Source organism: Hemiscyllium ocellatum, chromosome 3 (genome assembly GCF_020745735.1).
Source record: "Hemiscyllium ocellatum isolate sHemOce1 chromosome 3, sHemOce1.pat.X.cur, whole genome shotgun sequence".
Classification (NCBI taxonomy): Eukaryota; Metazoa; Chordata; class Chondrichthyes; order Orectolobiformes; family Hemiscylliidae; genus Hemiscyllium; species Hemiscyllium ocellatum.
This window is the reverse complement of record NC_083403.1, coordinates 110,105,067-110,132,960: the sequence shown is the minus strand read 5'-3', so window position 1 is coordinate 110,132,960 and position 27,894 is coordinate 110,105,067. Positions and strand designations below refer to the sequence as shown.

Sequence of the window (27,894 nt, the reverse complement as noted above, 5' to 3'; positions counted from 1 at the left end):
TGGATTTTGGAACCACTATTCCATTTGAATGAATAGGCATAAAATTAATCCCCATTGTTATGTCCGGGGTAAACCCCTCTGTTAATTTAAGCCAGCAACACAGAAAAGAGTCACCACCATGCTGTAATCTGTTAAAATTTGAGAGGCAAAGAACTATCCCATAGGTGACTGTTTAACATAAAAATTGACAATTTTATTCTTTAAGTTCAACAGAGAACATTAAACCAACAATTATTTACAACTCCTTTTTCTTAAACCTATCTTTTACTTCCCATTCTATAATACTAGTTTGATAAAAAAATCACGATTAAGATTTACGAAAATAAGTTCACGTTTCAAAACCACTCAGCTTTGTTGAGTGTCCTTTATAGATTTTCATCTGTAGATTCTCTCCAGGTTGGTTTCAGTGTTCTGCTGTGCAAACTTCTTATGGACAGATACCTTTTCAGAGAGCTCTTCAACTCGCAGTCAATATTTGTGGACGTCCTTGGCAGTTCTCATTCTACCTGATCAAATGTCTAGTTTTATACTCCCAAACATTGTTTTGTTTCATTGGTTTTAATATTATCAAAATACTAAATTCACACTTGATTGGAATTTGGTATCTTGGGGCATGATTTAAACTGGCTGAATTTGAATTTGTTTTTGTTTCACATAACCCATGTGCTGCTATTTGTTTTGATCAAGTGTTACATTATTCCCTTGTTCAGGACATTCTACGCTTTCAGTCCTTGCTAGCTTTTCAACTCTCTTAAAGGTACAGTACACCTCTACAACTTCATAGCACCATGCAGTTGCTGCTTGTAGGGTACAGTCTGTTACGTACTGTCACTGGAAAATGAAAAATGAACTTCCATTCTCCCTAACCATTCAGGCATTAGATCTTGCTGCAATATAGATGACAAATGTGAATACAGAATTCTCCCAGGGGCCTGGAACATTCAGAGGTGTCTACAGTGAAAACTGGATTGCAAGATGCAGTCTTGTAGAGAAGGCAGATTTGGGAAATTTGGAAATTGTTGTCCACTTCTCAATAGAAAATTAAATCATTGTTGTCTGACTGGAGGAGATCCTAAAGAATAGGTGGTGGCAATAGGATTAGTTCCGTAATTGTTGATGCCTATGGTGACAGGGTTAGGTGGAATAAAGTAGAAGGAGGATCATATGGAACGTCAATACCACTGTCAACCACTTTGGGCTGGAAAGCCTGCTTCTACACAGTACCTATGGTATCACTGGGGCTAAGGGGCCTCATCTATGCTGCATGACTCGATGACTTTATAAACTGGGCTGTTGTGTACAGTTTTAAATTCTGTTGCTAATGAATATTTGGCACATAATGGGCATTAGGTTATTCCAATATTCCCAAACATACACGCTATCCACCTGCAAGATGCATTGCAGAATTTCACCAAGTCTCTTATAGACAACACCATCCAAATCCATGGCCATACAATCTAGAAGGACAAGGAACAGCAGATAATTAGGAACACCACCATCTCCAAGTTCTCTTCTGAGTCAAGCAACATTCCGATTTGGAAATATGTCACTGTTCCTTCACTGTCACTGGGTTAAAATCCTGGAACCCCTCCCTAACAGCATTGTGGGCCTATCTGTACCAAATGGATTACAGCAGTTCAAGAAACAGTGGCCATCTTCTCAACTGCATCAAAGGATGGCCAAAAAAAAGGTGGTGCAGTCAACAATGCCCACTCCCATGAATGAATAAAAATAAACATACTAGTACTTATCATTAATCAGATTACTGTTGCAAACATACAGGTTCCATGATGTGGTATCCAGTGCTTGTCCATTTCCACAATAGAAGGCAGGAAGTGACGGGAAGTTGGTGTCTGTAACATGACCAACATTTGAGAAGTTGCTTTTGAATGAGATAATTTGCAAGATCTCAGACTGGAAGAGACAGTGACTGTGAGTACCATAGGTATGAATCACTATCCTGGATAGCTTATGTTCTTGCATGGTTTAAAGGTTATACTACCCCCATCTTGTGCACTGTCAGCAACCCATGGTAGGCAAAAGTGAGGATTGCAGATGCTGGAAACCAGAGTGTAGATCAGAGTGGTACTGGAAAAGCACAGCAGGTCAGGCAGCATCCAAGAAGCAGGAAAATTGACGTTTCGGGCAAAAGCCCTTAATCAGGAAGCCCTTCTTCATTCCTGATGAAGGACTTTTGCTTGAAATGTTGATTTTCCTGCTCCTCGGATGCTGTCTGACCTGCTGTGCTTTTCCAGCACCACTCTGATCTCAGCAACCCATGATGTCAGACTGGAATGGCATAGGAACTCCTGATGTTCTTTTCTCTTGACAGATTTTTAGAGGAAGATCAGCACAGTCCCATAGTCTACAGCCCAAATATTCTACAGTATCAAAGACATTATTAAAAATAACACCATGAGAGACACTCGTATTGGCCATTAACTTAGCGATGAGATCGCAAGATGCTGTCAGGTTAAGGAAGGAAGGATGTGGTGATGTGACAATCAGTCAGCAAGACTCAGACATTCAAATATCACCTTTGCCACTTCAATTAAAGAGAATGCTGCTTTTGCCATAACTGCAACAATAGGAACTATTCCTCTGCTACATTGTTCCTCCATCTTTAACTGAACATTGCTGTTACCAACTTTGGCACCAATATGCCCAGCATATAGACTGTGACTTTCGCCATATCACTACCCATGACAACTATGCTGGAGCTTTCCACACCTAGAATAGATGAAACCTCTCATAATGACCATCCATTTATTGGCAATATTAGATGGGACAGTTTTATACAATTGGAACACTGCAAACCAGTATTATGAACAAGAAACCTCAGGCAGATGCTAGAAACCAGAAATAATAACAGAAAATGTTGAAAGTCCTTAGCAGGTTAGGCACCATCAGTGGAGAGGGAGAGAAAGAGAAAGTTAACATTGGTACTTCTGTCAGAAGTGGAAAAAGTTAAATGTATAACTAATTTTAAGCAGGTGTAGAGACAATGAAATGGCAAATTCTAGAATAAACAAAAGGAAAGGATTATGATTGAGTGGAAACCAAGAGAGGTTATAAGACCTAGGAGACAAAGGTCAAGGGTGAGAAAGAGTGGTGCTGGGACAAATAAACAAACAAATATTGTGAGATTTAAATAGCAGCCACGGCATCATTAATAACGATTACTCACTAAAAAGGGGAGCAATGGTTATGACTTGAAATTATGTAATTGTATGTTAAGTCATAGAATCATATAGCCGTACAGCGTGGAAACAGACCCTTTGGGTCAAACAGTCCATGCCAGTCATATTCCCAAACTAAACTCATCCCAGCTGCGCTTGGCTCATATCCCTCCAAGCATTTCTTATTCATGTACTTATCGAAATGTCTTTTAAATATTGTAACTGTAGCTGCATCCACCACTTTCTCTGGAAGTTCATTCCATGTGCGAACTTTGAAAAAAGGTTGCCTCTCATTGTCTTTCTTAAATTGTTCTCCTCTCATCTTAAAAGTATGCCCACTACTCTTGAACTCCCACTCACTGGGGAAAAGACACCTGTCAATCACCTTATCTGTGCTCCTTATGATTTTATAAACCTCTGTAAGGTCACCACTCAACCGTATACACTCCAGCGAAAGAAGTCCCAAAATACCTAAAGATAAGCTGCAGTTCGTCAAAGGTTTGTTGAGCTTTCTGAGAACAGTGTAGGACAATTATGACAAAGTTGAGAGTGAAACTGAGTATTGAAATGACAGGTAAACATAAGTTTTAGGTCATGCCTACAAAGTGAGCATACAGTTCTCTAAAAATGATTCCCAATCTATCTTTGATCTGCCAAAGTCGTGGAAACTGTATTGCCAATGGAGTGAGCTGCTAGAGGAAGTGGTGGAAGCTAGTACAATTGCAACATTTCAAAGGCATCTGGAAAGGTTTATGAACAGGAAGGGTTTGGAGAGATATGGGCTGGGTGCTGGCAGGTGCAACTAGATTGGGTTGGGATATCTGGTCGGCATGGGCAAGTTGGACTGAAGGGTCTGTTTCAGTGCTGTACATCTCTATGACTCTAAATAGAAAATATTCAGTTCAATGACATACAAATATACAACTTCAGCTTTGAGTAGTATTTGAGGCATTGGATAGTGCATAAGGAAGAGACAAACGAACAGTTGCGACATTCTCTGCACTTAGATGAACGATGCTGTGGGAAGAGGTGTAGGATATTCGGATAGATTGAGGGTGGGCCAGGTGCCACAGAGGGAATGGCCTCTTGGAATGCTGGACAGGGTGTATAAAGGAGCGGAAGCAGGTAAGCAGTGTTTAGTGGAGCACAACTTTGGAGGCAATGGGGGTGGTCAAGAGAATCCATTGAATGTGGGGGCAAGTGGAATCCTTTCATTGTTCTGGGAATGGGGGAAGGGTTGACAGCAGAAATGTGGGAAGTGGACAAGCACAGGACTGGGAGGAGAAAGTGAGGTCTGCAGATGCTGGAGATCAGAGCTGAAAATGTGTTGCTGATGAAGGGCTTATGCCAGAAACGTCGAATTTCCTGTTCCTTGGATGCTGCCTGACCTGCTGCGCTTTTCCAGCAACACATTTTAAGCACAGTACTGGGCCCTATCAGTCACAGTGGATGGGAGTCCTTAATTGAGGAGCAAGGAACGCAGATGAGAAAAGCTGGTCAGGAAGATTACACATTCAGACCAGATGCAAAGCCAGAGAAATCAGAAAATTGATTCGAATTCTCAGAGCAGCAGGAATCTGTTGATTCTTATCCCACTTGTGGTTAGATTATGATTAGATTAGATTAGATTACTTACAGTATGGAAACAGGCCCTTCGGCCCAACAAGTCCACACCGACCCGCCGAAGCGCAACCCACCCATACCCCTACATTTACCCCTTACCTAACACTACGGGCAATTTAGCATGGCCAATTCACCTGACCCGCACATCTTTGGACTGTGGGAGGAAACCGGAGCACCCGAAGGAAACCCGCGCAGACACGGGGAGAACGTGCAAACTCCACACAGTCAGTCACCTGAGTCGGGAATTGAACCCGGGTCTCAGGCGCTGTGAGGCAGCAGTGCTAACCACTGTGCCACCGTGGTCTTCCACAGTTGATACATTTAGTGACGGGGAGGCTCCCCTCCCACCAAATTCAAGTAGTCTACTTAATGTCAGCCCAGGATAAAGTGTACAACCACTCTGGAATAGTTTTTGTGCTACCTACTTTCTGATCAAAATGTGGGAAGCCAAAGGAAAAGGCTCTTTCCATTATCCAAAGGCAAGAATACTGTATATATAATACGTTCAATCAGGACAATCCCTCAAATGGAATAATGTTTCTCTGAGATTTATTAGCTCAGCTGGTTGTGGGACTATCTCGTCATCAACCTGTCTCACTGCACTTGTTATTGATGAATTGAATTTATCTTTGCATTGTGAGATTTTGCTGTCTGTGCACCTACTGACTTGCCAATGTGTTCTGAGCATACTCCTAGTACCCAGCCCATGCAGTCATTTCACTGAAGTGGAACTTCAAGACATCAACTGAATGAATCAGTCCCATTTGCCTCATGATGCTCTGAGCTAAGCTGAATACCCAGAGTAACATACCTAGATGCACAGTAAGCTAGGGTTGTACTGATTAAGGGAAGACTAACCAATTCTAACTTTGTAAATCTCACATAATATTCTAAAGGTATTGGCAATCATTTAACCTGTTAATCCCACCTCTCCAAATTATGTAGCAATAAAAGATTGAAAGTCATTTCTCTAATTTGAGCAACTTCTAACTGAAATGTTGACAGCACAGCTCAATCTTGCTATCACTAGAGTATATCCTGTTCAATGTGAAAAATGTGAAAGGAGACTGTGGAAGCATAAGTTATTCAGAGAAATTGAAAAGCAGTTGACGATTAGTCAATATATATAGTTTTGATAACTCAGTATTTTGCGAAAAGGATTGACAGTAATTCAATGTGTTCTGAATGAATGAAATATTTATTTCAAAGAAAGTGGTCAGAGCATTGAGTATAGGAGTTGGAAAGTCACACCTTGGCTATACAGGACATTGGTTAGGTCTCCTTTCGAATACTGCATTCAGTTATGCTCTCCTTGCTAGAGGAAGGATGTTATGAAACTTGAAAGGATTCAGAAAAGATTTACAAGGATGTTGCCCGAGTTGGAGGATTTAAGCTATAGGAAGAGGCTATAAGCTGGGGCTGCTTTCCCTGGAGCGTCAATGGCTGAGGGGTGATGTTACAGAGGTTATATAAGATCATGATGGGCTTGAATAGCCAAGGTCTTTTCCCCAGGGTAGGGAGTCCAAAACTAGAGGGCCTAGGTTTAAGGTGAGAGGGGAAAGATTTAAAAGAGATCTAAGGGGCAACTTTTTTCACACAGAGAGTGGTGAATGAATGGAATGAGCTGCCAGAGGAAGTGATAGATGCCAATGGAAACATCTTCTCAATGTCCACTCTGTCCAGACCGTTCAGTATTCTATAAAGTTCAATCAGATACCCCTTCATACTTCTAAACTCCATCAAGTACAGTCCCAGAGTCCTCAAATGTTCTTCGTATATAAGCCTTTCATTCCTGGGATCAGTCTCATGAACCTCCTCTGGACACACTCCAGGGCCAGTACATCCTTCCTGAGGTATAGGGCCCAAAATTGCTCACAATACTCTAAATGTGGTCTGACCAGAACCATATAAAGCCTCAGATGTACATCCCTGCTTTTATATTACAGTCCTCTCAAGATGAATGACAGCACTGTACTTGCCTTCCCAACTACCTGCAAGTTTACCTTAACAGAAATCTGGACTGGGTCTCCCAAGTTCCTTTACACCTCAAATTTCTGAATTTTCTCCACATTTTGAAAATAGTCAATGCCACCATGCTTCCTACCAAAGTGCATGAACTCACATCTTCCAACATTATATTTCATCTTTGCCCACTCTCTTAACCTATTTAAGTCTTTCTGCAGCCTCCCTACCTCCTCAATACTACCTGCCCCTCCACTTATCTTTGTATCATAAGGGTGGGTGCTAGGAAATTGTTTCCGTTAGGCGAGGAGACTAGGACCCGTGGACACAGCCTTAGAATTGGGGGGGGTAAATTCAAAACAGAAATGCAGAGACATTTCTTCAGCCAGAGAGTGGTGGGCCTGTGGAATTCATTGCTGCAGAGTGCAGTGGAGGCCGGGATGCTAAATGTCTTCAAGGCAGAGATTGATAACATCTTGATGTCACAAGGATTTAAGGGCTATGGGGAGAATGAGGGTAAGTGGAATTGAAATTTCCATTGCCATGATTGAATGGCGGAGTGGACACGATGGGCTGAATGGCCTTACTTCCACTCCTATGTCTTATGGTCTTATGGTATCATTTGTAAACCTAACCAGAATGCCCTCATTTCCTTCATCAAGATCATTAATGTATAAAGTGACCTGTGGAGGAAGGGAGTTGCAGGTCCAACAGATGTTAGGGATCGTAAAAAGAATGAACAAAACATGTACATCCATGTACTGTGTAGGATCTAAAGCCATGGGGTCCTTAATCCCGTGACTATCTTACTGCATTACCCTTTGTGATGTACCTTGCTGCTGTAGACACTGCTAGTTGACAAGCAGGAGACTGGTAGAACACAGCAGGTCAGGCAGCAACAAGAGGTGGAGAAGTCAATGTTTCAGGTGGGTGTTTCAGTCAGTGTTTCTTCAGGACTTGGGGTGGGTGTAAGGGGTGCTGCAGAGACATTGCTGAATAACTCAATCACACCAACAGTTTTGGACCCAATGGTTAGGAAAGAATAAGGATGTTGTAAAAGGAGGGCCATTACTTTCTATTATACCTTGTTCCTCTTGCATCTAGATGCTGTAGCAGGCTCTCACCACAGATATCCATCCATGGTACACGGGTTGTTGCCATGACGTTATGCCTAATGCTGGAAAAATTACATCTGGCACTACGCAGAGAGACAAATAACCAGATGTCAGATGAAAATAGTGCATTTATTTTAAAAAGTACAAAAAGAATGTAAAATCACCTAAGACCTAAAGTGTCCTAAATACATTTTCTTCCTCCTCCAACTAAGTATTAATATACTCCCTGATACTGCCACTGGGAAGGGAGGAAGCCCACTCAGTAGTGGAGCCGGTTGGCCATAGGTGTTTGTTCAGGTGGTCTTGAATACACTCTGGTCTGCATGGGCCAGACATGCTGAGGATCTTCTTGCCAGATGCAGGTGACCCTTTGAACTTTCAAGAGTCAGAAAGGAGCTGGCCAGATGGAAGGGAAGACCCTGACTACCTCAGGAGTGTTCTGAGTTGATATCACTGAGGGGGCTGTATCTAGTTCCACTTCTGGCTGAGTGCTCCCGGCACTACCCTATCTGTTTATGAAGTTGTGGGACTCAGTGCTGTTTGGAATGATGTACTCTGGTTCAGTTCTGGAATCAGCTCAGTTGACTCTGCTGATTTCCACTGTTGCCTTCAACACCTATTTCATGATCATGGCAATTTTTGGATTTTGTCATCGGGCCTACTTTGTGGTCCTGGGAGAAAGTGAGATCTGCAGATGCTGGAGATCAGAGTTGAGAGTGTGGTGCTGGAAAAGCACAGCAGGTCAAGCAGCATCCGAGGAGCGGGAGAATCAATGTTCATGGAGGCTTCCTGATAAAGGACTTATGCCAGAAATGGCGATTCTCCTGCTCCTTGGATGCTGCCTGACTGGCTGTACCAACACCACGCTCTCAACTCTACTTTATCGTCTTGTCATTAGACCATCTGTGACTCACATTGTTTGCTAATCTTCATCAGTCAATGTGATGACCGAAACACTCTTCTGGCACTTTCGTGACTACTTATTTGAGCTTTTGATTTGCTTCTACTGAGCTGAGTGGGTTTCGCTTCATGTTTTGTATCTGGGATTTCAATCACAAATAAAAACAAACTGCTGAAAAAAACTCAGCAGTTCTGGCAGCAGCTGTGGAGAGAAATCTGAGCTAATGCTTTGGGTCCAGTGACACCTCTTCACTGGAATTTCAAGACTTCATTCTTGCCATTACCTTGGGCCCTGAGTATTATGTCCTCTTAGGGTGAGCATTGCTCTGACACAGAACTTCACATTTCCCATTAAAGAACTCACTTTTTGATTGCTATCTGGTGTAACTTTACATAGTTGCAAAAAATTCAGCGTTATGGAAAGGTTTGCAGTCTGTATGACCCTTATTAGTCATTTGAAGCTCTTATACTGCTGTCTTTGTTGCAATAATTGAAAACCATTTTTCTCCTTTCAGCTCAATGTCAATGGTGTAGATTGAATCATTTGTATCTTCATCTAGCATCTCTCAGTTCCACACTTGATTGATCAGAATCCTCATCTGATTTGGCTGTAGCAATAGTCTTTCTGGTCTTTGTAGGCTTGATTGTCTTCGTTCAGGTTAAAGGTTTGCATGCGAAAAGACTTCATTTCTTGCGATTAAATCACTGGGCATGCTTTCTTGTTTTTTTTGCTGGTCTTTCTGTGAATACTTACTGATTTTCTCCACCTTGTGATGTTTGAACTGTCAAGACTGCTTTTCAACAGAATGGATAGGTCTGAGCTCCCTATCAAAATAATACACAGCCTTGGGTTGATTCTCCACCTGTTCTCGCATGTGCTAAAGCTGTTGATTGACAACCTCAGAGCCTCTGCATATGTGTAAAACCTAATAAAGAGTCAGATTCTCTTCTCTTAGCATCCATGCTGCCTTCGTAGGTAATGTCATGTCAAATAGTATTCCATCTTGAATTAGATCATTTTCAAGTGACTGAATTCATTGGGTGCTGTAAGCTGTGTTAATGCAGTAATGTATTTAACAATAGGTTCTTGTTCAACTTAAGTTTGAACATTTGGACATTTACCATTCATATGCGGTTCTATTGAATCATCCTGATGAAGGGCTTATACTCGAAGCGTCGATTTGCCTGCTCCGTGGATGCTGCCTGAGAGCATCACACTCTCCACTCTGGGCTCCAGCATTTGCAGTCCTCACTTTCTAATAATTTACCATTCATATGCCATGTTCAACTTCAGTTTAAAACGCTTCTAAAAGTTCTGTCATCCTTTATGTATTCTTCAGAGAGAATTTAGCTTGAAATGCAGTTTATAATAGTCTCTCCCCAGCAGTGTTGTCCACGTTCTTTATCACCATTATCTGATATTGCTGTATATGAGAAACTTACCCGATTGGTAATGGTTTTGTATTATGGCGCAATGGTCTGGGGTGTAGTCAGCCATCACTGGATAACCAGTTTTGTATTAGAGGCTTCAAGAAGTGTTACAGAAATTCTTTCAGTCAGATATTTTCAAATGCCAGTATGGCGATTGGTAGCTGCTCTAGCTGATAGGTAAATACATTGTTATTTTGTAATTTTGTGATTTTGCCATAACATTTGGAAAGGCTGCCATTCTCTTTCATATCCATATTTCTATCTCATGGGGACTGGCATAGGAAAGTTAAAACCATTGCATGACTCATTCAGTACTTTCAGCTGTGGCTTGAGTCTTTCCTGTAGCTTCCGGTGGATTTTAGTATCTCTGAAAGTCTTGTTAAATTGTGAATCTGTTGAATACTTTAATCATTTGACAATTTTGACTGAAAGTATTTCTATAACACTTCTTGAGGCCTCTAATGCTAAACTGGTGTGTCTGGAGGTTAAGGGTGATGATAGCTCAAACCATGGCACCATAATACAAAACCAATACCAATCAGGTAATCTCTGATATACAGTAATATCATTGGAGTAATTCTCCGACTCCACATAAAGACATAGAGATGTACAGCATGGAAACAGAACATTCGGACCAACCTGTCCATGCCGACCAGATATCCCAATCTAATCCAGTCCCACCTAGCACCCGGCCCATATCCCTCCAAAGCATTCCTATTATATACCCATCCAAATGCCTGTAAAATGTCGCAATTCTACCAGCCTCCACCACATCCTCTCGCAGTTCATTTCATACACGTACCACCCTCTGTGTGAAAAGGTTGTCCCGTAGGTCTCTTTTATATCTTTCCCCTCTAGCCCTAAACCTATGCCCATTAGTTCTGGACTCCCCGGCCCCAGGGAAAAGACTTTGCCTATTTACCCTTTCCATGCCCCTCATAATTTTGTAAACCTCTATAAGGTCACCCCCTCAGCCTCCGACCCTCCAGGGAAAACAGCCCCAGCCTATTCAACTTCTCTTTATAGCTCAAATCCTCCAACCCAGGTAAATGCTGGTAAATCTTTTCTGAACCCTTTCAAGTTTCACAACATCCTTCCGATAGGAAGGAGACCAGAATTGCATACAGTATTGCAAAAGTGGCCTCACCAATGTCCTGTACAGCTTCAACATGATCTCCCAACCCCTGTACCTAATACTTTGACCAATTAAAAAAAAGCATACCAAATGCCTTCTTCACTATCCTATCTACTTGCGACTCCACTTTCAAGGAGCTATGAACCTGCACTCCAAGGTCTCTTTGTTCAGCAACACTCCCTCGAATCTTACCGTGAAGTATATAAGTCCTGCTAAGATTTGCTTTCCCAAAATCCAGCACCTTGCATTTATCTGAATTAAACTCCATCCGCCACTTCTCAGCTCATTGGCCTATCTGGTCAAGATCCTGTTGTAATCTGAGGTATCCTCTTCGCTGTCCACTACACCTCCAATTTTGGTGTCATCTGCAAACTTACTAACTGTACCTCTTATGCTTCCATCCAAATCATTTGTGTAAATGACAAAAAGTAGTGGACCCTGCCCTGATCCTTGTGGCACTCCACTGGTCACAGGCCTCCAGTCTGAAAATCAACCCTCTACCACCCACCTTCTGTCTTCTACCTTTTAGCCAGTTCTGTATCTAAATGGCTAGTTCTCCCTGTATTCCATGAGATCTAATCTTGCTAATCAGTGTCCCATGGAGAACCTTGTCGAATGCCTTACTGAAGCTCATACAGATCACATCTAGCACTCTGCCCACATCAATCCTCTTTGTTACTTCCTCAAAAAACTCAATCAAGTTTGTGAGACATGATTTCCCACACGCAAAACCATGTTGACTATCCCTAATCAGTCTTTGTCTTTCCAAATACATGTACGTCCTGTCCCTCAGGATTCCCTCCAACAACTTGCCCACCACTGAGGTCAGGCTCCCTGGTCTATAGTTCCCTGGCTTGTCTTTACTACCCTTCTTAAACTGTGGCACCACGTTAGCCAACCTCCAGTCTTCTGGCACCTCACCTGTGACTATTGATGATACAAATATCTCAGCAAAACGCCCAGCAATCACTTCTCTAGCTTCCCACAGAATTCTAGGGTATACCTGATCAGGTCCTGGGGATTTATCCATCTTTACCCATTCCAAATTTAAAGAATGTGGGACTACACTATTCTCTGAGAGATCACCGTCACCATCATTGCCAGTTGCATAAGACCATAAGACCATAAGACATAGGAGTGGAAGTAAGGCCATTCGGCCCATCGAGTCCACTCCACCAATCAATCATGGCTGATGGGCATCTCGACTCCACTTACCAGCATTCTCCCCATAGCCCTTAATTCCTCGAGACAACAAGAATCTATCAATCTCTGCCTTGAAGACATTTAGCGTCCCGGCCTCCACTGCACTCCGTGGCAATGAATTCCACAGGCCCACCACCCTCTGGCTGAAGAAATGTCTCCGCATTTCTGTTCTGAATTGACCCCCTCTAATTCTAAGGCTGTGTCCACAGGTCCTAGTCTCCTCGCCTAATGGAAACAATTTCCTAGCGTCCACCCTTTCCAAGCCATGTATTATCTTGTATGTCTCTATTAAGTCTCCCCTTAATCTTCTAAACTCCAATGAATACAATCCCAGGATCCTCAGCCGTTCCTCATATGTTAGACCTACCATTCCAGGGATCATCCGTGTGAATCTCTGCTGGACACGTTCCAGTGCCTGTATGTCCTTCCTGAGGTGTGGAGACCAAAACTGGACACAGTACTCCAAATGGGGCCTAACCAGAGCTTTATAAAGTCTCAGTAGCACATCTCTGCTTTTATATTCCAACCCTCTTGAGATAATTGACAACATTGCATTCGCTTTCTTAATCACGGACTCAACCTGCATGTTTACCTTTAGAGAATCCTCGACTAGCACTCCCAGATCCCTTTGTCTTTGGCTTTACTAATTTTCTCACCATTTAGAAAGTAGTCTATGCTTTTATTCTTTTTGCCAAAGTGCAAGACCTCGCACTTGCTCACGTTGAATTCCATCAGCCATTTCCTGGACCACTCTCCCAAACTGTCTAGATCCTTCTGTAGCCTCCCCACTTCCTCAGTACTACCTGCCTGTCCACCTAACTTCGTATCATCTGCAAACATCTTTCTCTTGCTTTTCTTTATTTCCACTCAAACTGATTCTATATCATCATCTGTTTCATTGCATACCACTGCACTGATACCTTGACTTTCTTTAACAAAGCTACCCTTATTTTACCTGAACGTTGAATACCATACTTTTGGATATTAAGTTCCGAGTCTTGGTCACCTAGCAACCATGTCGCTGTAGACATCAAGTAATTTTCATTTGTTTTGTTTCTGGCATGCGACTCTTAAACCTACCATGTTATTCCAGTCCTTTCGCTTGCCTCCAGCACCACCCTATTTTAATTTTTTTGTAATGATCTCTCTGCCACAATTTAATCAGATTATAGGTCACCTCTTCGCTTGTTATTTAGCTGTTGACGCTTCGCTCACACCGTCCGACACTCTTGATCACCTGCAGAAACCCATTATTTAGCTTGTTGACACTCCACCCACACTATCTGTATGACCTTTTGATCTCTCTGAGTATACATTCTGTGCCTCGTGCTTCTCTCTCACCTCACTTGACAAAGGAGTAGTGCTCCAAAAGCTTGTGATTTCAAAATAAACTTGTTGGACTATAACCTGGTGTCACATGACTTCAGATCTTGTTTTATTTCTCAGCATGGGTCATGGGTCTTGGCCTTGGGGACTGCTGACAATATTTCTTGGCCTTGGGGTGCTGCTAAATATGATTCCATACTCTTGGGGTTATCAAAGTTCACTCTGATCCTTGGGTTGCCAAGTTCCAGGTTTTGAGGGGTGCCTAACACTGTTCAGGGCCTTGAATATTGTTGCTGATCAGGTCTGGGAAATGTTACTTGAAATCAATTTGGATGAGGGGGTGATGGAGGAGGCTACAAGGACTAGAGGCAAGGATGGAAGACTCCAAAAGACATGGGGAGAGGACGACGCTACAAGGGGCAATGAGAGATATTGGAAGGCTGCAAGAAGTGTGTATGAGAAGCAAAATACTGAAAGAAGAAAAGGAAAATGAGTCTATAAGGTGGAGAGAAGATGACTGGAAAGAGGTAGGTGGAAGAGAAGGCTACAAAGGAGAGATAACAATTTCAAATATTTCACCAAATGGAGCATTGAACTACTTGGGCCAGGAAAAATCAAATTCACAGAGATATAGAATTCTTTGAAAGGGGAAACATCTGTGCAGAAATATAATGGATGCTCTTATAAGACTGTCGATTGTTAAATTTAAATCTGTGATTATGATCTGCGATACAATAAATAGGATAGTGACTGCCTGATCAAACTTTTTTAAGCCTGTGCATATGCAACGGAAACATACCTCACCATTATACAGAAGGTGTGTTTAGGGTAAGGCTTTTTTTTGTGTAAAAGAGTCTGTCACTTACTTCAAAAATAACTTTTATTCTTAACATATGCCTATTGATCATGCCAATTTAAATACTGTGTGTGACTAGAAAATGAATGCTTGACTTGTTGTGTTGTGGATTGAAGTTTCACAGAGGGTTAATAATTGAGATTGATGAATTCTTCTAACTTTGCTTCTGTGTGTGTTGAAATACCCCATAAGCCTACTCAAACACAAAAGATATTGTTACCACATGACAGCCTTATTTAATAAATCTGTAGTGACAGTGAAAAAGGCGACACTGAAAAGCAAAACATAACTGTTAAAAGTTATTAATTAGCCCTAAAAAAAATCTCAAAATGAGCTCTACAAAAAGGTTTTTCTGATTCAGGTTCAAGCACAAAGAAGCAAAGCCGTCTGCATAATATGAATGGCCAAGATGTGTCTGACTAAACCATCATTTTAGAGTTCATTGCACTGAAACTGAGCTGTCAATAAACTTCATAAATAGAGTACAAAATGAGAAGGTTTTGTTAAACTTTTGCAAAACAGTTCAACTCCTTTGTGACTGCAATTTCAAATTCTGGACAGCAGAAGAATGTAAAAGTTTTGTCAAGGGTTCGGAAGAGATTAACTTGGCTGGCTCCAGGGAAGAGGGATTATAGAGAAGCCTAGGTGATCTTCTTTAGAGCCAAGAAGCTCTAAGGAGATATCAGATTACAAAGAATTTAAGTGGATCAAACAGAAACTATTTCCGGTGTCCAAAAGACCGATAAGTGTGACTTCATCTAAATTGTTTGGTAGAAGAACCAGTGATAGCGTGACAAAAAAAAAACCCTTTTCCACAAACATTGGTTATAATTTGGAAGAAATTTGGCAATAAGCATGAGCGTTCATAATACAAACAAAATGGTACAGTTTTAAAGAGGATGCAAGAGCAGTGAGACATAGGGTTAATTGTGCATGGATCTATGAAGGTGTCCGGTCAGATTTATAAAGTATATGAGATCTTTGTTTTTAATTATACGTGTGGAGTTCAAAAGCAAGCAAGTTATGTTTTTTTTTAAATTCATTCATGGGATGTGGGCATCACTTGCGAGGCCAGCATTCATTCCTCATTAGGCGAAAGTGGGTCCTGCAGATGATGGAGATTAGAGTCAAGGTTAGAGTGGTGCTGGAAGAGATACCTGATGAAGGGCTTTTGCCTGAAAGGTTGATTTTCCTGCTCCCCGGATGCTGCCTGACCTGCTGTGCTTTTCCAGCACCACTCTAATCTTGATTCATACCTAATTGTCCAGAGGGCAATTAAGAGTTAACCACACTGCTTGTGGGTCTGGAGTTACATGTAGGCCAGATCAGAAAAGGATGACACATTAGTGAAGCAGGTGGTGTTTTTCAGACAATTGACGATTGTTTCATGATCATCAGTACACCCTTAATTCCAGATTCTTGTTTGAATTCAAATTCCACCAACTGCCATGGTGAGATTTGAGCCCAGGTCCCCAGAACATTAGCTGAGTTTCTAGAATAACAATCCAGTGATCATATCACTCGGCCATTACCTCTCCAGAATGAAGGAAAATATTAGTAAGGTCCATAAAGACCATATCTTTTTATATTTCATTATTTTTATTATGGGCCAAAATATGAAATGGACTGTTTTAAACCAAGATTGTGGAAGGATATGCTGTACTTTTTAAAAGTAGTTTACTGGAACTCACTGTGAGTTGTCTTTGCACAGTCACTCTTTCAACCAGTGGAGCAGATGTCTGAGACCCAGCAGCAGTGTGGGTGAGGGCTCAGAGCAAGCTTCATCTAGAAACAGTTGGTCAATTGTTTTCTTTTTCAATTAGGACCAATACGCAATGATTGAAGAAAGACATGAGTATTATGCAGTGAGAGGTTAAGATTTGGAATGGATTGCTTGGCAGGGTGAAAGGTATGATTTCAATAGCAGCCTACAAAATGGTGCTGAATATTTGCTGGAGAAAAGAAAAAAGTGAGGATATGCGGTTAAGCCAAAAAGTGGGACTAATTGGGTTGATCTTTGAAAATACACGGACGGACTTGATGCATTATTCAATGATTCTTTGAAGTAATGTGAACTTGCATAGTTTTATAAGCTACATGCTGCAGCCACGAAAATAGAGAGTGAGTGTGATGTGCGTGTGATCTATCAATCCTTATTCTATTTGATGTGGCTAAGGACTTTTAAATCTCATCTCAGATGGTCTAATTAATGCACATGATGGTGGCAATTCTACTAATATATGAATTATCTTGGGCATGGGAATTGTCAAGTCAATTGATGGGTCTGCTCATAAATCCATGAATGGGAAAGGTGACGACGATTTATTTTCTGTATGGGATAAAAGTGTCGAGACATTCTCAAACAGGAGACCAGAAAATAAGAAGCGGGAGAGTCATTCTTCAACTAGAAATAAGGTTTAATATTCTACTCATTTGTCAAAGAGAGAATGAAAATGAATTGAAGATGATCAGGCTTACGGGCAGCCTATCTTACAGGTTTGTTTTTTGTGTGTAAATTAAAGGAGCTTTACAATTCATTATGATTGAGATTTGCTGCATTGAAATATTTCTTAATCCCCCCACTGAGAGATTGGACAAAGGAATGACATGGTATTAATTCCAATATCATAAGATGTTGTTATGGGTCATGCAACTGCATTATCGAAAGTTGGATTGTTAAGCCATCTGGCTGTGTACAAGATCCCATGGGAGTGACCAGCCCTGTTACATTAAGAGACTTTAAAAGGCAGACCCAACATTTGTAACACTGAATTGTGTGAACACATGAAGAGACAGAGGGCTCGGCACACCTCATCTCCTGAAAGCGTGAGTACTAGTGGGCAACATTGCAAAATGATCAAGAGTTTTATAAAGAAAGTTACTAGAAATTTACACTAAAAGTAGGAAGCCACATTCAGAGACTTGTGTTCAGTTTTTTTTTATGCCTATAACAAAGGACAATAAACGGAATGGTAAAGATTCATCAAGATGCAGACGGGAAAGGGAAACTGCAGGGGAATGATCTCAGATACTTACTACAGCAGAGAAAGTTAGGACATTGAAAAGGAAATTGGAGTCTTTTGATAGTAGAATGGAAAAGATTATTTCACTGAGAGTCAGAGGATATATTTGATTAAATTACTTACAGTGTGGAAATGGACCCTTTGGCCCAACAAGTCCACCCCAACCCTCCGAAGAGCAACCAACCCAGACCTATTCCCTTACATTTACCCCTTCACCTCACAGTATGGGCAATTTAGCATGGCCAGTTCACTTAACCAGCATATAGATTTAGATTAGATTACTTACAGTGTGGAAACAGGCCCTTCGGCCCAACAAGTCCACACCGACCCGCCGAAGCGCGACCCACCCATACCCCTACATTTACCCCTTACCTAACACTACGGGCAATTTAGCATGGCCAATTCACCTGACCTGCACATCTTTGGACTGTGGGAGGAAACCGTCTTTGGACTGTGGGAGGAAACTGGAGCACCCGGAGGAAACCCACGCAGACACGGGGAGAATGTGCAAACTCCACACAGGCAGTTGCCCGAGACAGGAATTGAAACCAGGTCTCTGGCGCTGTGAGGCAGCAGTGCTTGCCACTGTGCCACTATGCTGCCTAATCGGAGACTGCTAAAGGCAGTGGATAAGTATTTGGAGGAGAATATTTTTGCAGGAATTTGGGGTTAGAGCAAAAACATGAATTTAATTGGATTATTTTTGCAAAGAGCAGAGAGTTACTCGATGTGAAGTTCAATCATTCTTCTTTAAAACAATGTGAACGTCCATCATCTTAAAAACCATATACTGAAGCCACTAGATAGAGGGTGAATTGCTGCTGAGGGGAGATCTAATTCCTTTATACAGCAAGTCATTAGACTGTGGAGTACATCATCACAAGGTGTGGTTAAAGCATGTAATATTGCAGCTTTTAAGCAAAAATTGGATTCAGGGAATAGACAGTCAAGATGAGTTGAAATGTACCCTTCTCTGGCTCCATCTCCACTGATTATCCTTTAGTGATTGAGGCTATTGCAGCCAGCTGCTAGCTGCCACATCGCTACACAGCACGGTGGCTCAGTGGTTAGCACTACTGCCTCACAGAGCCAGGGACCTGGGTTCAGTTCCCACCTCAGGTGACTGTCTGTGTAGAGTTTGCACATTCGTCCTGTGCCTGTGCAGGTTTACTCTGGTTTCTTCCCACAGTCCAAAGATGTGCAGGTAAGGTGAATTGGCAATGCTAAATTGTCCATAGTGTTAGGTGCATTAGTCAGGGGTAAATGTAGAGGAATGGGTTTGAGTGGGTTACTCTTCAGAGGGTCAGTGTGGACTTGTTGGGCCAAAGGGCCTATGTCCATACTGTGGGGAATCTAATCTAATCATACGCTAATTTGTTTCCTTGGATGGAATTCAGAGTTTAATAGAATTATGATGGCCTAGAATGCTGCACTTTGGCAGTTCAGTGGGAAAGAAAAGTTAAGTCAAAAACTCTCCAAAGGGAGTTGAACAAGAGTGCCTTTGGGGCACAGAAGGAAGAATCGGTTCTGGACTCTCCCACCAACGCAAACCATAAAACGACCAAGTTTCACGCCTATTCTGAGCTCGCCTTCACGCAGCCTAGTGGGGGGTGGGGGGGAGGTCCTGGTTGTCTGCCTGGCCAAAACAAGCTTCATGTATACAGCTGGCAAATGGGATGCAAAACACGTTCACCCATTAAAATAAGCCTTTGCTTTCTCATCAGAGTAAGAGATGTTGTCTTTCACTTTCCCTCCTACCTGCCACCTACATTCTATCGGCCTGTTTCCCAGCCAAGCAGTTAAAACCTAACCAACAGAAAGGACTAAGGACCATGCAAGCAGTGAAGGGACTGGCTTTTATCTCGACTCTTTCTAATCTTGTTTTTTTTTTCCCTTTTAGTTTGCATTGCAGTTTGGAAGAATCATCACATGCGGACAGTCACAAACTATTTCATAGTTAATTTATCATTTGCCGATATCCTTGTAACAATTATCTGCCTTCCTGCCAGCCTACTTGTTGACATAACTGAGACATGGTTTTTTGGGCCAGTTTTCTGCAAAATAATTCCTTACCTGCAAGTAAGTACGTTATCATTTCTGACTCTTCAATGGCTAAAAATGCAAGTTCTAAATGGGGACTCATAATAAAAAATAACTTGCAGTTATAGAGTGCCATATGCAAACATTTGATGCGTCAAAGTTGGTTTGAAATAAAACAAACAAATTTACACAATGCAACTTTAAAAATTTGAGAGCAAAAATATGTTGTGAATCTTGCAAATGGAAGCCGAAAATGACTGGAAGAATTGAATGGAATTGAATTAGCTTTATTGTCACATACGTACAGTACCATCTTAGTTACAAAAGTTACTAGGTATAGATTTTTGAGTACAAATGCTTAGCAAAATAGTTAGGAAAGTAAATTAAAAAGTCCAGACCTTCAAAAGTTCAAAACCATAGGAATAAATTAGAAAAATAAAGAAATAAAAAGCTCATAATATCAGTCATTCCACAATAATATAAAAAAGAAATGTTACAATAAGAAATTTAAGGAAATTATATTAATTGCTGATAACTGAAGCATCATTATTCTGTTTAATTAAAATAATTCAATACAACCTTAGAAGTTATTTAATTTAAAGATGATTCAACCAAGGAGAGGGATTTACATTGAGGCTTCCTTTTCCTGTGAAGTGCAGGAGAACCATAAATCGTTTTATTAAAAAAAAAGCACATTTCTAATTGGACTTCATGCAGTACATAGAACAAAGCTTACTGTCTAATAGTGAAAATAAATTATCCTGATTGATTCACTCTCAAATTCCTTTGATCACACAGTTGGTAATGTGTTGCATTTGTCCATCTTGGACCTGATTCATAGAGACCAGACAGACTTATGCATCCAATTCTGATTTTGTTAATTGTTGAGTATAGGAGTTGGGAAGTCACGTTGAGGTTATACAGGACATTGGTGAGGCCTCTTCAGAATACTGTGTCCAATTCTGGTTGTCTGGAGTTCTGGAGATAATTAAGGAGAGATTTACCGGGATGTTGCTGGGTATGAAGGTTGGGTTATAAAGAAAGGCTGGATAGGTGGGGTTGTTTTACTGGAATGTAAGAGGTTGAGAGGTCATAGAGTCATAGGGGTGGACAGCACGGAAACAGACCCTTCATTTCAATTCATCCGTGCTGACCAGATATTCCAAATCAATCTAGTCCCACCTGCCAGCACCCAGCTCATATCTCTCCAAACCTTTCCTATCCATTTTCCCATCCAGATGCCTTTTAACTGTTGCGATTGTACCAGCCTCCACCACTTCCTCTGGCAGCCTATTCCACACACGCACCACCCTCTGCATGGAAAACGTTGCCCCTTAGATCTCTTTTATATCTTTCCACTCTCACCCTAAACCTACGCCCTCTAGTTCTGGACTCCCCCACCACAGGGAAAAGACTTTGTCTATTTACCCTAGCCATCCCCCTCATGATTTTATGAACCTCTACAAGGTCACCCCTCAGCCTCCAACATTCCAGTGAAAACAGCCCTAACCTATTCAACCTCTCCGTAAAGCTCAAATCCTCCAACCCTGGCAACATCCTTATTAATCTTTTCTAAACCCTTTCAAGTTTCACAACAGGACCTCCCTGTTCTCAATACTCTGACCAATAAAGGAAAGCATACCAAACACCTTCTTCACTAATCTATCTACGTGCGACTCTACCTTTAAGGAGCTATGAACCCGCACCCCAAGGTCTCTTTGTTCAGCAACACTCCCTAGGACCTTACTATTAAGTGTATAAGTCCTACTAAGATTTGCTTTCCCAAAATGCAGCACCTGACATTTATCTAAATTAAACTCCATCTCCCACTGCTTCGCCCTTTAGCTCATCTGATCAAGATCCCATTGTAATTCAAGTAACCTTCTTTGCTGTCCATTATACCTTCAATTTTTGGTGTCATCTGCAAACTTACTAACTTTACCTCTTAAGCTCACATCCAAATTATTTATATAAATGATGAAAAGTATTGGACCCAGCACTGATCCTTGTGGCAATCCACTGGTCATAGGCCTCCAGTCTGAAAAACAACCCTCCACCACCACCCTCTGTCTTCTACCATTGAGCCAGTTCTGTATCCAAATGGCTTGTTCTCCCTGTATTCAATGAGATCTAATCTTGCTAACCAGTGTCCCATGGGGAACCTTATTGAATGCCTTACTGAGGTCCTTACAGATCTCATCTACCACTCTGCCCTCATCAATCATCTTTGTTACTTCTTCAAAAAACTCAATCAGATTTGTGAGACATGATTTCCCTCGCACAAAGCCAAGTTGACGATCTCTAAGCAAACACATGTACATCCTGTCCCTCAGGATTCCCTCAACAACTTGTCCACCACTGATGTCAGGTTTACTGGTCTATAGTTCCTTACCACCACTCTTAAATAGTGGCACTATGTTAGCCAACCTCCAGTCTTCCGGCACCTCACCTGTGACTATCGATGATACAAATATTTCAGCAAGAGGCCCAGCAATCACTTCTCTAGCTTCCCACAGAGTTCTAGGGTATACCTGATCAGGTCCTGGGTATTTATCCACTTTTATCCATTTCAAGACATTCAGCACCATTTCCTCCACAATATGGACACTTTATAGAAGTTTTTAAAATAATGAGTATAGATAGAATTAACCGTAATTGTCTTTTCCCTCAGATGGGTGATTTCAAGACGATGGGGCACATTTTTAAGGTAAAAGGAGACAGACTTAAAAAAGAAATCAAAAGCAAATTTTCTACCCGGAGGGTGGTTCACATGTAGAATGAACTTCCTGAGGACGTGCTGGATGTGGGTACAATTACATCGTTTAACAGACTTGGATTTATACATGAATTGGAAAGGTTTGGAGGGATGCGGGTCAGGTGCAGACTAGGTTAGTTTGGGATTATGTTTGGCATGGACTATTTGGACCGAAAGGTCTGTTTCCGTGCTGTATGACTCTATTACTCAGCCGGTGCAGAAATTAGTATGCTACTTGTTGGATGCTGAGCTCAGTATCCCTGTTCAGGGAGGACAGGGAAAGATGAGCAAGCATTCCTATTCCTGGTCACAATCTGGTGACTGTACTAAAAGGTGGGAGTGTGTGGATACTAGTTGGAAATAGCATTGTTCCTTCTCTTCACTGTCCAGTAAAATAGCCTAATGACAACTTAGTGTCTTGACTCACAAAAACCCATTGCTACGACCAGAACCTGGGTGAGATTCTGTGATGTGACCAGACGGATATCTCCTGGGCAAGTAGAGTTGAGCTGGCTCTCCTTCCCCAGTCACCTGCCCCCTCAGTTGATCACAACAAGGTTAAAGAAGTATCCTTCAGTTGTGGCTGCCTTTTTGAAGAGCAAATGAATTTGTGTTTAAAAAGGAATCAATTTATCCAAGCTTTCTTGAGTTCTTTAGTTATTAAGCCTGAAAAAAAATTATTGCAAAAACACAAACACACAGATTCAGATTAAGATTGTATCCAAAAGTCAATAACTATATGAAACGGTTTCCCTGGGTCACTTGTGAAAGTAGATAGTGGAACATTGTTGGTTGAACAGTTGATTTTGTGATTCTTAGATCTTGCAGGTTAGATCTAATCCTTTTGTCATGTTTCTTTGGTTAGCAGCCAGCACTCAGAGCAAAATAATTTTTCTCTTTGCATTTCATTTTGACTGGCTTGAAGTGTAGTTTGCTTTTAGCACTCAGTGCACAGGTAAAACTAGATAATTCTTTGACTTCATAGCATACAGGCATTTGGACTGTGGCTAGTACACAGGGACCTCATTTCACCAGCCCATCTTCTTCAGCTAAAGCACACACACACGCACACACACACTCTCTCTCTCTCTTTCTCACACACACACACACACACACTAGGATGGCTTTTTTTTCTTGTATTTCCCTGCATGGGACCAAAATAAAATATGTTGCTAGAGGTAGCTTTCTGTTGTCTCTTCCTGTTGCATCTCTTTCTGTCTTTCTCTCTGTTTGAAGTTTTGCGGATGCTTTACAAATAACACATTCAATGGGTCCCACACAGACAGCACCAATTTATTTTCACAGTCTTTTTTTTGTCTGTAATAATTCTCTTTCCAAAATCATGGCTGCAATTTAATGTACTTTGGGATTTTGATTTTGATTCATTGTCATGACACAGTAGCCGCTTGGTGAGATAGGTGGAGCACCTAGTTCAGATAAACAGGATCCTCTATAAAAACCAGTGCCTTCTAAAGAAACAGAGCAAACTTTCAATAGTAATTTCATGTACTCTTATGTAACTGTGTCTCAGAGTAAAATAAAACCACCAGAAGAAATAAAAATTTCGAATAAACTATTCTTTGCTCAGTCATGCGAGGTACATCTATTAGGCAGTGGGGACAAGTCTTGGCCTTTTGGTAGCATCAATGCCTGGAGGTTCTATTACAGTTTGAACGTTCACTCCTTTACTCCTTCGACTCCTGACTTTTAATCCAGTTAGTTTCAGTTTCATGAACAACAGCTTGCATCCACATAACATAAATTGTGGTCAAACACCTTTAGGTAGCTTAACAGAAGCAGTTACGACTTCCATTTACTTTGGCTTTTAAATTTGCACTTCAGAGTTATTGGTGTTATTTTAAAACCCTGCTGGTTAGCGAGTCATAGAATCCACTTAGTTTAATTTTTAATTAACAGGATGAAAATTAGTCAGGCTCATATAATACAGATTAGGTTACATGACCACAAGCTTAATGAAAGAGTGAGCTTTGCAGAATGCCTTGAAGAAGAGGAAAGAGGTGGCGAGTTTTAGGAAGGAAATTTCTGAACTTAGGACCCAGTCCACCAATAGTGAAGCAGTTAACATTAAGGATGTTCAAGAGCCAGCTTTGGAGGAAAGTGGAGATATCGGAAGGAGATTGAGGAGATTCCAGAGATAAAGCAAGGTGTTCATTATAGAGAAATTTGAAAACAAGTGTGAGAATTTTAAATTTGAGTGTTCGTGGAGCTCTGAGCCAATGTAGATCGTTGAGCATAGAGATGGTGGCAAATAAGATGAGCCTGCATCCTGTGGCCAAATGGATAAAAACAGGACTGTCATCTTGACACCATAATTAATTAAGGTATATGCTGGAAACATTGACTCTCCTGCTCTTGGGATGCTGCCTGATGTGCTGTGCTTTTCCAGCACCACACTTTTTGACTCCATAATTAATTATGTTATTAATCAAATATGTTTTGATTTCAAGCAATAACACAAGAAAGCTTTTCTCTCTTAACTGTATTGTTTCTCCCTCAGATGTTGTCATCCAGATCTCATCTTCAGTCCAACTCATCTATGCTGGCCAGATATCCTAACCCAATCTAGTCCCATTTGCCAACACTTGGACCGTATCCCTCTAAACCCTTCCGATTCATATACACAACCAGATGTCTTTTAAATGCTGTAATTGTGCCAGCCTCCACCACTTCCTCTGGCAGATCATTCCACACACACAACATCCTCTGTGTGAAAGAGTTGCTCCTTAGGTCCCTTTTATATCTTTTCCCTCTCATCTTAAACCTATGCCTTCTAGTTCTGGACTTGCCCATCCCAGGGAAAAGACCTTGTCTATTTATTCTATCCATGAGCCTCATGATTTTTTAATCCCCTGTGAGATCACACCTTAGCCTCCAGTGCTCCAGGGAAAAAGCTCCAGCTTGTTCAGCCTCTCCCAGCAGCTTGAACCCACCAACCCTGGCAACATCCCTGTAAATCTTTTCTGAATCCTGTCAAGTTTCACAATATCCTTCCGATAGAAAGGGGACCAGAATTGCATGCAGAAGTGGCCTGACCAATGACCTGTACAGTTGCAACATGACCTCCCAACTCCTGTACTCAATACTCTGACTAATAAGGGGAAGCATACCAAACAGCTTCTTCACTATCCCATCTACTTACGACTCTACTTTCAAGGAACTATGAACCTGCATTCCAAGGTCACTTTGTTCAGCAACACTCCTCAGGGCCGTACCATTAAATGTATAAGTCTTGCTCTGATTTGCTTTTCCAAAGCGTAGCACCTCACATTTATCTAAATTAAACTCCACCTACTACTCCTCAGCCCATTGGTCAATCTGAACAAGATCCTACTGTGCTCTGTAGTAACCTTCTTCGCTATCAGCTACACCTCTAATTTTGGTGTCATCTGCAAACTTACTAACTATACTTCCTATGTTTATATCCAAATCATTTTTATATATGATGAAAAGTAGTCACCACTGATCCTTATGGCACACCACTGGTCATAGGCCTCCAGTCTGAAAAACAACCCTCCACCATCACTCTCTGTCTTCTATCTTTGAACCAGTTCTGTATCCAAACGGTTAGTTCTCTCTGTATTCCATGCGATGTAACCTTGCTAACCAGTCTCCCATGAGGAACTTTGTTGAATGCCTTACTGAGGTCCATGTAGATCGTGTCCACCACTTTGCCCTCATTAATCCTCTTTGCTACTTCTTCAAAAAACTCAATCAAGTTTGTGAGACAAGATTTCCCACACACATAGCCATGTTGACTATCTCTAATCAATCCTTGCTTTCATAAATATATGCACATCCTGCCTCTCTGGGCTCCCTCCAACAACTTCCCCACTACTTATGTCAGGCTCACCAATCTATAGTTCCCTTGCTTTTCCTTACCATTCTTCTTAAATAGTGGCACCACGTTAGCCAATGTCCAGTTTTTCGGCACCTCACCTGTGACTATCGATGATATAAATATCTCAGCAAGGGGTCCAGCAATCACTTCCCTAGCTTCCAACAGAGTTCTAGCGTACACTTGATCAGGTCCTGGGTATTTATCCACTTTTATCCATTTCAAGACATCCTGCACCACCTCCTCTGTAATATGGACATTTTTCAAGATGTCACCATCTATTTCCCCACATTCCATATCTTACGTGTCCTTCTCCACAGTAAACACTGATGTCAAATACGCATTTAGTATCTCCCTCATCTCCTGCAGTTCCACACAAAGGCTGCCTTGCTGATCTTTGAGGGGGTCTATTCTCTCTCTAGTTACCCTTTTGTCCTTAATGCATTTCTAAAAACTCTTTGGATTTTCCTTAACCCTATTTGCCAAAGCTATCTCATGTCCCCTTTTTACCTTCCTGATTTCCTTCATAAGTATACTTCTACTGTCTTTATACTCTTTTAAGGATTCATTTGATCTCTTCTGTCTATACGTGACATATAGAGTCATAGAGATGTACAACACGGAAACAGACCCTTTGGTCCAACTCGTCCATGCCGACCATTATGCTTCCTTCTTTTTCTTCACCAAAGCCTCAATTTCTCTCATCATCTCACATTCCCTACATCTACAAGACTTTTCTTTCACCCTAACAGGAATATACAGTCTCTGGACTCTTGCAATCTCACTTTTGAAGGCTTCCCATTTTCCAGCTATCCCTTTACCTGTAACCATCTGTCTCTACTCAGCTTTTGAACATTCTCACTTAATACTATAAAATTAGCCTTCAACATGCAGGACCTGCAAGCAGTCAATGCAGGCAGTGAATCCATCTAATATTGTAAATTCCACTTTGGAAGTAGAACCAGTCTGACTCAAGATTGGTCTGACTCACACCTTTAAAGCATTTTCTGAGCTGAGAAGTCACTTTTTGTTATAAAATCTTAAATTATCTTGAGAAGGTGACTTAAAACAAGTTCTAGGATTTACGTATTAAAGAATCAAAACCAACAAATCCATTCTAAAAGAAGAAAGACTGAACAATCTAAGTTTGTTCAATGTATCATTGTAGCACTGCAATCTTTTGCTGTAAATTCTGTGTCTTATGGTCCAGCTTCACAACCTCCTGATGAAGAAGCAGTGCTCCAAAAGCTCGTGCTTACAAATAAGCCTGTGGACTATAAACTAGTGTTGCTTGATTTTTAACTTTTTCCAACCCAGTCCAACACTTCAGATCATATCTTAAAACTAACAGAATTATGGTCACTGGCCCCAAAGTGCTCTCCCACTGACACCTCAGTCACCTACCCTGTCTTATTCCCCAAGAGTAGGTCAAGTTTTGCACCTTCTCTAGTAGGAGAAAGTGAGGACTGCAGATGCTGGAGATCAGAGCT

General features: G+C 41.3%; 1 protein-coding gene across 1 annotated transcript in view; it reads left to right on the top strand.

Moving 5' to 3' along the window:
• Positions 1-27,894, top strand: part of hcrtr2 (hypocretin (orexin) receptor 2) — a 69,316-nt gene that overhangs the window by 9,082 nt on the left and 32,340 nt on the right. Inside the window, exon 2 of the mRNA XM_060855008.1 lies at positions 19,654-19,832. Coding sequence (XP_060710991.1) covers positions 19,654-19,832 — 179 coding nt within the window. The remainder of the gene's footprint in view (positions 1-19,653; positions 19,833-27,894) is intronic.